This window comes from Panthera tigris, chromosome D4 (genome assembly GCF_018350195.1).
Source record: "Panthera tigris isolate Pti1 chromosome D4, P.tigris_Pti1_mat1.1, whole genome shotgun sequence".
NCBI classification, from domain to species: Eukaryota; Metazoa; Chordata; class Mammalia; order Carnivora; family Felidae; genus Panthera; species Panthera tigris.
The window spans coordinates 18,211,429-18,226,045 of record NC_056672.1 but is presented as its reverse complement, the minus strand read 5'-3'; the positions used below and the strand labels follow the sequence as shown (position 1 = coordinate 18,226,045).

The 14,617-nt window shown below is 46.3% G+C and overlaps 1 protein-coding gene across 4 annotated transcripts in view; it reads left to right on the top strand.

Moving 5' to 3' along the window:
- The window catches only part of PRUNE2 (prune homolog 2 with BCH domain), a 278,459-nt gene that overhangs the window by 197,787 nt on the left and 66,055 nt on the right, over positions 1-14,617 (top strand). For all 4 annotated transcript variants that reach the window (XM_015535442.2, XM_042963395.1, XM_042963394.1 and 1 more), the window contains exon 9: positions 351-1,116. In XM_015535442.2, the coding sequence (XP_015390928.2) occupies positions 351-1,116 (766 nt within the window). The remainder of the gene's footprint in view (positions 1-350; positions 1,117-14,617) is intronic.

Below are 14,617 nucleotides of genomic sequence, written 5' to 3'. Positions count from 1 at the left end.
GAAACAACCCATTCCTCCACCCCCAGAAACTGCTGTTTTCACGCAATTAACATATTTGTCAACTGAGCTTTTCCTACCAACGCGGGGAAGAGAGGAACTAACTTCATTTGCAATGCATGCCTCCCCTAGTCCTGTGTCACAGCAGTCATAATGTCTGCTGCTCCTGTAATACCTTTCTCAGAGCCTATGAGAAAATGAAACAGCTCTCCAAAAAAACAAAACAAAACAAAACCCTAAAAAAGTTCTTAAATCTCTCTCTCCTTAGATGGGGCATTTGCAAAGATCACACATCTCATGACGTGTTCATGAAGGCTTGTTCTCCTCTTCTCTCCTTCACCTTCCACTTCTAGGTGCCAGCAAGGGAATATCAGAACTGGAAGAAGAAAAAAGAATTCCGACCCAAGGGCCTGAGCAGGTAACAGCGGAATCCAGGGAAGAAAGGTACACAGAGAGGAATGAAGATAATCACGCGGCACACATGGGTTACATACTTGTCAACCGTGAAGAAAATTCACCCGCAAAGCCAGAGACCTGCGAGGCAAGAGAAAACACATCTGAATTAGACGAGTTTCACTTAGGTTCTGAAGAAGAAGAGATGCCAGGAACTCAGCTGGCCGGCTTCCCGGATTCATGTCAGCTTGCCTCTTTAAATGAAAGACAATATCATTCTGCAGAGAGACTGTCTCCCCAAGGTGAGAAGAGATCGGCTCTTGAAAGCCCTGGGCAAGACCAGAATTGGATGGTCTTGGGCCATAGCGAAGTTGGTGACCAGTCGTTGGAAGCTAGGAACTCAGGGCCTGGATGGGCTGGCCAAGCTGTGGAGTCAACCTCTGATTGTGGCGTGGGCGAGGGTCCCCAGATGCAAGTTCTAGGAGGCATGAAGCCTCTGGAATCCTTAGCCCTAGAGGAGGCCTCTGGTCTGGGCAGCCAATCGCGGAAGAGCAAGAGCCGGGACGGGGCTGACCCGGATGCAGTTATGCTGCAGGCTGTCGCCCATGACAATGAATGGGAAATGCTTTCACCACAGCCTTCTCAGAAAAACATGATCCTTGAAACGGAAATGGAGGAGGAGACAGAGTTTCTTGAGCCCGGAACGAGGAAGCTGAGACCGAATGGGTAAGCAGAAAGCTAGATTTGTTTATTTTTTCCCGAAAAACATCGTATTCGAAAACTGGGGAAATGGTGAAGGCCTGTGGAATACGAAGAATCCGTGGATGATAGGAGCTTTGCTTCTATGTATTGCAAACCCTCAGGAGAAGCAGCTGCTACGTGGCCACAAAGACAATGATACTTTGTGTGTGTGTTTAGCCAAAAAAAGCCCCTTCAGTGTCCACCCAGAGTCTGTACTTACCCTCCCAATCCTTCTTACACCACCTACTCAATACCTTACTCTTACCTTACCTTACCTGATCTTACCTTATCTTACCTACTCTTACCTTACTCTTAAACGGGCATCTGGAACCAGAAAGGGGAGGGCAGTTTGCTCTCAGTATCTCACTTAATGTTTCCAACACCCCTGAGGCGTTGGGTATTATTCCCTTTATTTTGCACACGCTGGTGAGGGCGCCTCGAAGAATCAGAGTGAACCCTCTGGGCTTCAAAGGTTTTTCACGTCCAAAGCCAATAGTTTTCCAGCAGACACACTGCCTATCTTACATAAAAGGCACTTCTGATTTTCTGCGATACCTACCTGACTCCTTGGGGCTAAGGAGACGCCTCAGCAGGCTCAAAAATCTCAGTGGGAAACCCTCACTCCCCAATTGGCTGGAAGATTGGCAAACAAGTGATTCATTCGTTCGTTCGTTCGTTCGTTCGTTCATTCATCATATGGTGTCTGAGCCTCTGCTTCGTGCGAGTTTCTGGGCAGCTGGTGGATATATAGCAGGGAACAGGATGTGATCTCTGTCCTCAAGCTCCAAGGCCCTGTTGATACCAATGAGGGTTGTTCATTTCTTTTCATTTGTCCCGATAAAGCCCTCTTGCTCCCAGGGACAAAAGGGAAAATGTGACCAGTAAAGGGGAAGGTCATCTTTCCTCTTTAAAAATACAGTGGAGGGGCGCCTGGGTGGCTCAGTCGGTTGAGGGTCCGACTTCGGCTCAGGTCATGATCTCACGATTCGTGAGTTCGAGCCCCGCTTCAGGCTCTGGGCTGACAGCTCAGAGCCTGGAGCCTGTTTCAGATTCTGTGTCCCCCTGTCTCTCTGCCCCACCCCTGCTTGTGCTCTCTCTCTCTGTCTTTCAAAAATGAATATACATTAAAAAAAAATTAAAATACAGTGGAAAAGAAGGTATCTTTTTCCTACTCATTTAGGGAGTATAAAGAACTATGCATACCATGTACTCACTGTGAGTCGAAGAATCCAGATTCCAGCCTGGCTCTGCCATGACTGGTTATGTATTTTAGGATTAACCCTACGCTCAGATTTCGTCATGCATAAAATTGGTGGGTTGGGCTGGAGGATCTCAAGGCTTTCTTCAAGTTTCCATTTGTGTGAACTTACTTTGTGTGTAAACAGACTGTGTCCGGGAGAGCTGTGGTGTTCGCAAACGACATTTCCCCATGAAAGGAATACAAAAAGCAAGAAGGAACAGCAGGGGTAGAGAGTAAGGGTTGGGAAAGTGCCACAAAGAGTTAAAAGCTGGTCTTCAAGTGCAGCTTCGGAAACCCAGACCTCTTCAGTTGGCCTCATCTTTCTTTCTCCCTGTCAAGCTATTTCCTTCCCGAGAGACCCCAGATCCGTTATCTGAAAGAGAGTAGCAGATGCATCCCAGCAGCCCTGCTGGCATTGTTCTAGATTGAGCTAAGAACTCAGGCAGCCTGGGCTTGGCTGAGCTGTGGTTGGCATCTCGTCTGCGTTTTGCACGTGTCCCCGCAACCCCGCAGATGACCCTGCTCGGTGTTACCATACCCCCCCTTTCTTTCAATACAGTTTCTTGGCTCATAGTTTTCTGCTCAGCCCCTGCAGTAATGAACATTTTCTCACGACCGGGGGAGGGGGGCAGAATCTCCTGCTGGCATTTGTATTACCTTTTGCGTAAATAATTAACTCTCAATGTATTTAAAAGCTTCCCCTCTGTGCTAGGTTTTGAGAGGGTGCAGAGTTGTCTAAAACAGTGATTCTCTAAGTAGGGTCCTAAAATCGGCAGCCTCCGGGTGCCTGCCTGACTCAGTCAGTAGAGCATTCGACTCTTGATCTTGGGGTCATGAGTTCAAGTCCCACGTTGGGGGTAGCGACTACTGAAGTCAAAAAATAAACCCAGCAGCCTCAGAATCACCTGGCGCTCGTTAGGAATACGAATTACTGAGCCCACTCGAGGCTCTTCCTGAACCAAGAAGTTGAGGTGGGGTCCAGCCATCAGTGCCTTAACACAGGTGATTCTGCCGCACGCTTAAGTTGGAGAACCCCTGGGCTAAAACTTACTCCCAATGGGAGGTGACAGTTTACTAAGGGAATCAAACACAGGTGAAGAGGTGGCTAATAGTGTAACATGTAAATCAAGATAGTTAATGACCAACACATGTATAAATATGTATCACGAGCACTTGTCAGGGAGCACCGAGCCCTGTATATTACCTGTCTATTACCATGGCAGGAATCACACAAGGAAGGAAACTGATGTTCGGAAAGTTGAATCACTTGCTGTGGTTTCCAGTTAGAAAGTGAAGAAGCTGGGATTTGAATTTAAATCTTTCTGTGTCCAGGGTGTGTGCCAATGCTAGTAAACTAAGAGGGGGGAGGCATCGGGGCGCCTGGGTGGCTCCGTCGGTTAGGCATCTGACTTCGGCTCAGGTCATGATCTCACAGTTTGTGGGTTCGAGCCCCGCGCTGGGCTCTGTGCTGACATTTCAGAACCTGGAGCCTGCTTCAGATTCTGGGTCCCCCTTTCTCTCTGCTCCTCCCCCACTCTCACTCCGTCTCTCTGTCAGAATTAAAAGAGGAGAGGCATTTATACAGGGTGCTTTCGTGGAGGAGGAATAAGGGGTGGCCTGTTATCCAACAGCATCAGGAGGCAGAGTGTCCAGGGGCCCCCATATGTTAAAGGGCCCCTGCAAAACTCTGAAATGCTCAATACGTTAAAGGGCCCCTGTGAGACTCTGAAATGCTTTCAAAACCTAAAGAAAAAAATGATTGTATTCCTGTGTGGATTATAGTTTTTTCTACCAACGCAGGTGTAAAATAAAAGTTTTGGGTTTTTTTGACTGAAGAAAGGAGCTCATGAAGGTAACAGTGCCTAAGGCCCAGCAAAGTCATACTGTGGCCATAAGAGGTGTAATTCAGGACAGGTGTTAAAGGAAGGTCATAATCTGGAAAAGCAAAGAAGAGGGTGAGAGGTCAGCCAAGTTGGCTAGAAAGAGTGAGGGGAAGGAAACCATGGACACAGGAAGGTAATCCCAGAAGCAATATAAGATAGTCCTATTTTTCCAACTAAAAATCTGGAAACATCTGACACAGAATTTGATCATAGGACAGGATCAAGACTGTCCTGAAAAAAAAAAAAAAAATTGGGTTTTCAAAATTGGGCGCCTACGTGGCTCAGCCCGTTAAGTGTCTGACTTCGGCTCAGGTCATGATTTCATGGTTCGTGAGTTCGAGCCCCACCTCGGGCTCTGTGCTGACAGTGCGGAGCCTGCTTGGGATCCTCTGTCCCTCTTTCTACCCCTCCCCTGCTCTCGCTCTCTCTCTCTCTCTCTCAAAAATAAATATTAAAAAAAAAAAAAACCACAGAAGTGAGCTGATAGTGTATGCAACATGACGTTTCAGCCACAAACTGGCTTCTAGCCCTCCCCTCCCCCAGCTGCACCCCCTCACTCAGCTCCCACACCGTTCTGAGAGCAGCAAGCCACATTGTCAAAACGCGAGGAAACTTTAGGAGGTGGCTTTTCCCCTTGTACTCCACTGACTGCCTCTTGTTAACAAAACTTGTTATGAGTGTGGGAGGGAAACTCTCCCTTGAGATTTTCAGCACCGTGTTCTGGTTCCCAGGCCCAGTCTTCCCTCTTCCCAGAGACTTTGCCAACACCCCGGTCACGCTCCAGCAGTACAGCCGCCAGCTCAGAATCGCACAGCAATTCCCGAGACAGGGATGGGTATGCCTGATCTTCCCGATGTGGTCACAGAGAACATCGGCACAGTCGTCTGCAACAAACACAGTTTTCTTAAAATGAAGAGCCATTTATGTGTTTATTTTAAAGAAGGCAGGGTTGCAAGGGTGTCGTGTGAAAAAAAGGGCAACGTGATTATGTACGAGTCAGGTTTCTCCAGCAAAACAGAACCAGTAGGAGCAATAAGAGATATCTCTCTATCGATCGAGAGAGAGACAGAGGGAAAAGCATTTCAAGGAATCAGAATCGACTCACCAAGGTTTAGGGACTGGCAAGTCCGAAATATGGAGGACAGACAGGCCAGCAGGCTAGAACCTCAAGCAAGAGTGGTTGCAGTCTGAATTCTTCAGGACAGCAGGCCGGAAACGTAGGCAGGGTCTCTCTGTTGCAGACTTGAAGAGAGTTCCCTCTTTTTGGAGAAACTTCAGACTTTGCTCCTCAGGCCTTCAACTGACTAGATAAGGCCCACCCACATTCTCTGAATAATCTGCCTTATTCAAAGTCTGCTGAATCTGCCTTATTCAAAGTCTGCTGATTTCAGTGTTAATCACATCTAAAAAAATACCTTCACAGTATTATCTGGACTGGCGTTTGACCAAATAACCGGGCACCGTAGGTAGCCTAGCCAAGTTGGCACGTAATATTAATGATTGTGGGTTATATTCAAAAGCCTGAACAACATGCTAAAGGAGCATGAAACCGTTAACCTTTGTAAACTCACCACCATCTGAATTCTATAACAATGGGATGATCGATGGACAAATATCGATCCTTGGGTCTTGGGGTAAGGAAAGAGCTGTGCAGGCTGATAAAAGGAAATAATTTCCAAGCAGAGCAAGAAAACAGACTCTGTGTGCCTGGTCTCTTGTAGATACATGCACAGGGGAGGGCCGCAGGGCAGGGAGAGGCAGAGGAGAGGTGAGTGAGGGGGAGATCTGGCGCCTGTGCTTTTGAAAAGGTATTTAGAAAGAACCCGATCCTTGTATTTGTGGAGCTGTAGCTTGTCGTCTCGCTCCGGGAGGTGAGTTATTTGGTACTCCCTAAAGTAAAAATGACCTTCAAACACAATAGACGTCATATCCACACTACCTGCTTCTTATGGTCATCTCTGTGCATTCTTTCTTTTTGCATGAGTAACGTTGGCCTTTTTTTTTTTTTTCTTCCCCGTGACACCATTAAATCGTTATACGGTTTTCACGAGACCTTCTAAACCCGGACTTTTTCTGTCTGGGACGTACGGTTGAGGAATTAGCACATGGGGTCTTACCCCCAGGTGAATGCTGAGAATAAAAACAAAAAAAAAATTTTAAAAAAACAGGTAAAGAAATAACCTGACTCTTTCCGTGTTGGGTAATGATACGTTTGGGCGCTCAGAAGAATCAGGCTCTTTGAGCGCATGCTACCCCCTCTCTGGGTCTTGCTGTTTGGACAGGCTGATGCCCAGCTGCACACATTTGCCCTTTCTCCGAGGGAAGCCGATACCCCATCAACTACAGCGTTGCCTTGTTTATTCGCAGTTACGTGGCTTTGCCCCGAACCAACCCTGGAAGACCAAGCTTGGCACTGAGTATGCGTTCGTTTATTTTCGTAATTCTATTTGATCACTTGGTGTGTTATGTTTGGTGGCGATTAAGTATCATTAAAAGTTCTTTAAATCTGCGCTTCAATTCAGGCCTTCGTCTCCCTAAAAAAAAATTTTTTTTTTCGTGTTTATTTATTTTTGAGGGAGAGAGAGACAGAGTGTGAGCTGGGGAGGGGCAGAGAGAGAGGGAGACACAGAATTCAGGGCAGGGTCCAGGCTCTGAGCTGTCAGCACAGAGCCCGACGCGGGGCTGGAACTCACAAGCCTTGAGATCATGACCTGAGCTGAAGTCGGACGCTTAACCGACTGAGCCACTCAGGCGCCCCTTCCTTTTGGGGCAAAAAAACCCAAAAAATTCTGCTTTTTTTTTTTTTTTTTTCCTCCAAGTCTCTCCACCAGCCCCTCCTACCTCTCCACCTCTGGCCAGCCCTACCCAGAGCAGACTTCAAATAAATCTGCTCACACAACTGCCATTTGAGACAAATAGGGCCAGTTTTATTATCCCAGCTTCATAGATAAACAAACCAACTCAGCAGATGAGCTGTTAATGTCATCCAGAAATGAGAAAGTGGGAAAACAAGGACTAGGAATTACGTCTTCTCCCTTCCAGCCTAGTGCTTGTGAGTAAGACACAGAGGCTGAAACAATCATTTTTTTTTTTTTTATGTAATTCTGTAGGTGAATGCATTTCTTCCTCCTCCCATTGTCCCACGGAGGGGTGCATCAAGTGTAATGGGCAGAATTCTCAGAGTGTGATTTGGAGAATAACTGAATCCAAACTCGCCTCTGACTCTTCCCACTGTCATGCGACCTACTGAGCCCTTTTCATGCCTGGACACGTATTTCACACCACAGCAGATTAGTGACGGTTCCTGTGTATCAGTGAGCTTCTCCCCATCTGTGGTTTGCGGGCCAACTCGTGTGGCCAGAGGCCAGAGGGAGGTGAGAGAATCAAAGCCCTTCGAGGTGCATCTGAGTTTTCCCAACTATTTCTAGATGTGGTAGCTTGTGGTAAAGGATTGTTACAGCAAGAGAAAGCCCTGAACGCCAAGACGAGGTGGATAGAGCAAGTCAGCTGTCCGTGGGAGGAACACCCACCGAGGAGCCCTTTCGTGTTGTGTTGGCTTCTGGTCTGAGGAAGAATCCAAGGTATTTCTCCAGCTGGAATGGTGAAATGTCAGAACTAAAGTCAGGAAGAAAAAAAAAGACTCCCAGGAAAACTGATGGCATTTGAGAAAGACGAGGAGTCATGGCGTTCAAAAGCAGGATATGTTTGTCTGTCAGGGACCCAGCAGGAGAGAGATGACACATTCAAATGAGGACAATTCGAGAAATATTTAATAAAGGGGGTATTTGCAAAGACAGAAGCAAAGTATGAGGAATTCACGAGGAAGGGTGTAGTAGCTCAGGAAGAGAAACGGTATAGCTGTTATCTGAGGCCTGGGGGGCGGGTGTTGGAAGGGGAGGGTGATTATCAGAAGCGAGAACAGGAATTTCCATTTCCCTGAGAAGAGCAGAGAGGCCTAGTGTGGAGGGGCACAGCCAGCCAGGGAAGAAGCCCGACGAGTGCCTGGAGTGCGTACCCTGACCTCTCCACTTTCCTCCCGCTGATCTCCCACCGGGGCCCCTAAAACCAAGTGGAACTCAGAGCGGGAGAGAGCCTCCTGGGACAGAGAGCAGGACGGGGAAAGTAAGAGGGTGAAGCTGAAGAGGCAAAGAGATGTTATTCAGCACAGCTGGCTTCATTAGAAAGCAATGGAACCTCAGCTCCTGAAGAGCGGACTGAGATAATGTTAACCTACAGGGTAGTGAACGATCCCCCCGGCGCGTTGGACGATCTGTTTCCAAGATCCACGTGAGAGTTCTTTTAGAACCAGGGCTGTCAAAAGTCACCCCAGGATTGGGTCACACTTTGTGGAAATCCACGCTGTGCCAGTGGACGAGACTGGGATGCTGCCTCCCCTCCATTTTAACCGTTGGTTAAGGGAGGTGGCTTCTTTTAATGGTCAACATACGCAAGTTTGGTGCTAGGTAATGGCCAGGCAGCAAAATTTTTAATTCACTCCCATAAACTATCTCAAAATGTTGATCAACCGGAAGATTGAGTGAAAAACACGTAACGCCTATGCTTCTATACAAGTCCCCGACTCTGCAGGGTTAAGTTCAAGTCAGCAGAAAACTATACACTTGCCCCATGTCACAGAGGATACGTAAAGTCTCTCTATCCTATATATTTTTTTGTTGTATGCCATTGGCTCATGCTGACGGAAGACGTTAAGTCAGCCCAGTGAAACTCATCTCTATGGCAAGGATGTCGTTGACAGCATGACTTCCTAATCGGGGAATACCTGTGCTCTTGTGAGCGAATCCAATCCAGTCTCCATCCTGACTGTTAAGGAATGCGACTTCCTTTAATTAATAGCACTTATATAACTGATCACGTTTATCCTTTTGAGTTGGCTCCTTAAACGCTCACATTTCACAAATGTATCACTCACCCCTATCGAATGAATAGAATTCTGGAACACTTATTATATTCATCCAAGTCCTAACTCCATGATGTGATCCTATCACTATTTTTCTTTTTCAGCTACGTTTTTTAAGGCTTGTTTAAAAAAAGTTTTATTTATTTATTTTGAAAGAGAGTGAGAAGGCACGGGTGGGGGAAGGGGCAGAGAGAAAGGGAGAGAATCCCAAGCAGGCTCTGCATTGACAGTGCAGAGCCTGACACAGGGCTTGAACCCATGAATCCGTGAATGAGATCATGACCTGAGCCGAAACCAAGAGTCGGACGCTTAACCGACTGAACCACCCAGACGCCCCTCTTTTTCAGCTGCTTTTAAGTCATGTGATGGTGGTGGATTTTTTTTTTTTTTAATGTTTATTTATTTTTGAGAGAGAGAGACAGAGACAGAGCGTGACCGGCGGAGGGGCAGAGAGAGAGGGAGACACAGAATCGGAAGCAGGCTCCAGGCTCTGAGCTGTCAGCACAGAGCTTGGCGGGGGGTTCAGACTCACAAACCGTGAGATCATGACCTGAGACAAAGTCAGATGCTCAACCGACTGAGCCACCCAGGCGCCCCTAGTGGTGGATTTTTACATATCTATTAATGTCATTAAATGCATATATCCTGTTCATGGTTCTTCTGAAAAGACTTCTTTTTTTTCCCTTGCTTCTTTGCCCTTAGCACCTCTTTCAAGTCCTTGCTCTTTCTCCATCCTATTTCCTGCACATTGAAATTCTTCTTTTCACTTAAGACCTAGACCAAGATGCCATTTCCCTCCTAAAACATTCTCCAGCCTCTTCAAACAGAAGGAAACCCTTTCTCTACTGAATCGTCCTAGGCTTTGCACCTGTTTTGTGGCCTTCCTCACGTTCTGCCTCTTGTTGTATTTATCAGAGTCTTTCTTATTCAGGCGCCTGGATGGAAGCCACTAGAGGCTGTGGTTATGGTGCATACATCTTTATTTCCCTCGTTGCTGCAAACAGCGTTGATACTCATAAAGTTGTGGCTTCGAGTCAAATATTAATTGAAGGGGGAGAGCAAAGTCATTTAGATGAGGGAATCGTAGAAACCTTAGTGGAGAATCTAGTTTCCTTCTGCTACTCAAAATCATTTAGATTTTCATAAATGACATTGGCCTGGGGTTTTCCTTCATCATCTGGCTCTTGTCTAGTTTGGGGATCAAAGTTATATGCTTTATGGCACCATAAAACAAACGAGGGAAACTTCCCTCTTTTTTCTCTTCTTTGGAATAACTTGTATAATCCAAGGGGATCATCTAATACACGAGGATTGAGCAGTATTTATAGAACCATCTGTGTCTGTTGCTTAGTTGGAGGGATAGATTTTTTTTACTGGTAATTTTATTTCTTGGTGATTACCGGTCTATTCAGGTTTTCTAATTCTTCCTGTGTCAACTTTGCTATTTAATATTTTTCTGGAAAATTGTCCATTTCCTCAGTTTTCCAAATCTTCATAATAAAGTTGTTCATGTATTATTGTTTCCATCTGCAGCTACATTCTTTTATTCCTAATATTATTTATTTGTATCTTCTCTCTTTTTTTTCTTGTTCAGTCTTTCTAGAGATGGGTTCATTTTCTTTTTTTTTAACATTTATTTATTTTTTGAGAGCTTGAGAAAGAGCGTGAGCTGGAGAGGGGCAGAGAGAGAGGGAGACACAGAATCTGAACCAGTCCCCAGGCTCTGAGCTGTCAGCACAGAGCCCGATGCGAGGCTCGAACTCATGGGCGGTAAGATCATGACTTGAGCTGAAGTCGGACGTTTAACTGACTGAGCCACCTGGTGCCCCAGAGATGGGTTTGTTTTCTGATAACTAGATTTGATCTTTATTGTTTTCCTTTTGTTTTTTGTTTGTTTTCCACTTTATCAAATTCTGCTTTCATCTATTTTTTTTTCTCGATAACTGATGGTTTTCTTCCCCTCAGTATGTTTCATGGTCTTTGTATTTATCTCAGAGGTCCCCGCTTTAGCCCCTGAGCACCAGTTACTATTTGCTTCTGCCAGCATCTCCGTAATTGAGCTACAAGTTCACACAGTGCCATAATACTTACGTTCCCCTACTGTTCACGAACGATTCCAGTCCAAGACAGAAATTGAAGATTGGAATTACTTGTCAGCCCTGGATCTTTCAACTAGCATTATTGGACATGGCCTCCTTCTCCACTTATTATAACGATCTGGCTGAGTATAGTGACCTCCCCAAGCCCCAGTACTCTCTCAGTCCAGCACACAAACGCTCTACTCGACCTTACATGGCGGCCTTGCCCTGGTCGGCCCAGATGGATCCTTCAACCACACTCCCGTCTCCTATCCACCTGGCCCTACAATCCATACTCCGCTGACTGTCTTGAGCGAGACCTTTCAAATGTAAATATCTTCCTTTCACTACCCTCTTTCTTAAAACCCTCCAATGTTCTCTTATTTATTTTGGAATATAATTCTGATTCTTTACTACAAGCCTATAAGGCCCTATGTGTCAAGAGCACTCTCTCCCTCAACCCTGAGGCTTGCACACCAGACCATTTCCAATTTAGTGATTTGGTGCCAGCGGTACTCTCTGTCTAGAACTCTCTTGACATGGCTGGCTTATTCTTATCCTTCATGCCTCCCCGGAGAGCTCTTTCTTCTATAACTACTCCGCCTCCAATGGCAGAATGTGTACGGCCAAGTTATTCAACGCAGAGGTTCTCAACGAGGGGCGATTTTGCCTCCCCACCTCCCCACCTCCCCACCTCCCCACCTCCCCACCTCCAGGGACACGTGGCAATGTCTGGAGACATTTTGGATTGTCACACTGGGGCAGATGCTGCTGTCATCTAATGGGCGAAGGCCTCGGATGCTGCTACACACCCTACACCACACAGCAAAGGATTATCCAGCCCGAAGTGTCAGTCTTCCCAGGGTTAAGAACCCCGTTCTTCCCACTGCCCTGTCTTCTGCTTACTTGTTTAGTTGATTTTGTTCTGTCTCCACGTGGGAGAATGCACTCTGCCAAGTTGTTCCAACACAGTTTGCCTTGAATGAAACTGATAACCTCTGGTGTTTGCTGCTTCCTTTTCCAGGGGACATGTCGTAAATTTAGCTTGGGAGTATCTTAGTTTGGGCTACAACAGATTCCCACAGATTAGGTGGCTTATAAATGACAGAAATTTCTCACCGCTTTGGAGGCTGGAAATCTGAAATCAGGGTGCCAGGAAGGTCAAGTTCCGATGAGAGTCCTCTCCTTGGTTGCAGACTGCCAGCTTCTCATTGTGTCCTCACACGGTGGTGGAGAGAGCAAGAGAGCTTTTCCGGGGTCCTTCTAGAAGGGCACTAATTACAGGGCGCCTGGGCAGTCAGTCAGTTGAGCTTCCAACTCTTGATTTCAGCTCAAGTCATGATCCCAGGGTGTGGGATCGAGCCCAGTGTCAGGCTTTGCATGGAGCATGGAGCCTGCTTGAGATTTTCTCTCTCTCTCTCTCTCTCTCTCTCTCTCTCTCCCTCCCTCTGCCCTTCTCTCCTGCTGCTCTTTCTCTCTCTAAAATAAATAAATAATAACAATAAAAAAAGAAGGGCACTAATTCCACTCATTAGGGCCCCACCCTAATGACTTCATCTCCTCCTGATTATTTCCCCAAAGCCCCACCTCCACCGTCCGTCACATGCGATGAGGGAGTAGGGTTTCAACAGGTGAATTTGGGGTGGGGGGTGGGGGGGGGACACGAACATTCATTTCATAAGAAGGATATGTACCTTTTCAGATGTTGCAAAATCCATCTTTCCCCTTCTTTTGAAATTTAAGACTATAACTACCTATTTTTAGTGTCCTTATACTTCTTCTGGCAGCCGTTCCCCCAGGAGATTCTTATCCCCTTTCGCTTTTCTTAACGTGATATTACCTACTTCTCTCGGCCTCCTGGAGAAGAGCAGGTGTGCCTGTTCAACTTGGCCTCTACCAGTTTGTCCCGAGAAGTAAAACTGTTCTACTTACTTAGTCGTCTCTTATCCCATCAGCTCAGGTAGCAGTTGACAATGTATATCTTCAAAGACCTTTTTTATTCTTTTTTTTAACCTTAATTTATTAAACGATGATTTGAATGTCTTGGGCTCTCAAAGCATAAAACTCCCCTGGAGAATTTGACGGCTGTCACACCCTATTTGTCTATATAATGATCAGGATGCTACTTCTTGCATTTAAGAAGTAATTCTTTTTTTTTTTTTTAAGTAATTGTAACTGCTTCAGTGCAATGGATAAAATAATACATTTCCTCAAGTGTCCGGGTGATTCTGAGTTAGGGCTTTTTTGCCCTGGTGCTGTCTGAGAGAACATCCTGCAAGACAAAAAGACCATCATTGGTGAAAACAGTGTCCCACACTTCCCCCTTTAGTGAAGTGCCCCTTAAATAGTTTAAAGATTTCTATGGTTGGCTTCGGGACTTAATCAACTTACATATCAGCTGCTGACTTTTTTTTTTAAGTGTTGATTTATTTATTTGGAGAGGGAGGGAGGGGCAGAGAAAGAGAGAGAGAGAGAGAGAGAGAGAGAGAGAATCCCAAGCAGACTCTGCGCTGTCAGCTCAGAGCCCGACTCGAGACTCGATCTCACAAATCCTAAGATCCTGACCTGAACCCTGAGATCATGACCTGAGCCGAAATCAAGAATCGGATGCTCATTCGGCTGCGCCGGCCAGGCATTCCCCAGCTGCTGACTTTTAAAACGGATCATAGGATAGATTTTTTTAGGATAATTACCGTGTCTATTCTGCAACATTTAGCTCCCCTTTCTGCAGCGGTCAGCAGTTGCCTTTTCCACCCGAGAGGGGAACTCCTAATGAGCTAGCACCTCACAAAGACAAGACCCCCCGTGTTTAGCCTTCAACCTGGACACCCAAGGTACAACCCGCCCGAAAGCCCCCCCTTCTTCCCTGACAGCGTCTAGCTCGTCTTGGCTTTGGGAAACGCGCTGACGCTTTTGGGGAGCCTCTGCCAGTCAGTGACCCTGCAAAGTCACACCTTCCTGATGCCCACCCCCACCCTTAGTCTCCTCCAGAAATTATTTCATCACTGCTCATAATTCTGAAGAATTTGGCAGGCTTTTCACTTAAAGAAAGATACAGACAAATTTCCTTCTTCCTCTTTTCCCTTCCTCACTGCCCTCCCACCGCCCCCAACAGCCATGGTGAGGAAATGAAATGCCCTTCATTTTAAGAATAGGAACTAACATTACTTAAGTACTTATCATAGCCAGGTCCTCTGCTGGGTAATTCACTTTCTTATTTTATTAGTAGTGGATCAATTAGAATAGTACCTAACACTGCCCTATCCCCCTATGGTAGTCCCTTCCCCCCCACCAAACAAACTAAAAGGTCATGTAACACGGAACCTCTAGCAATCCAGTTCTGGGGATGGTACCCACAGTTACTTTC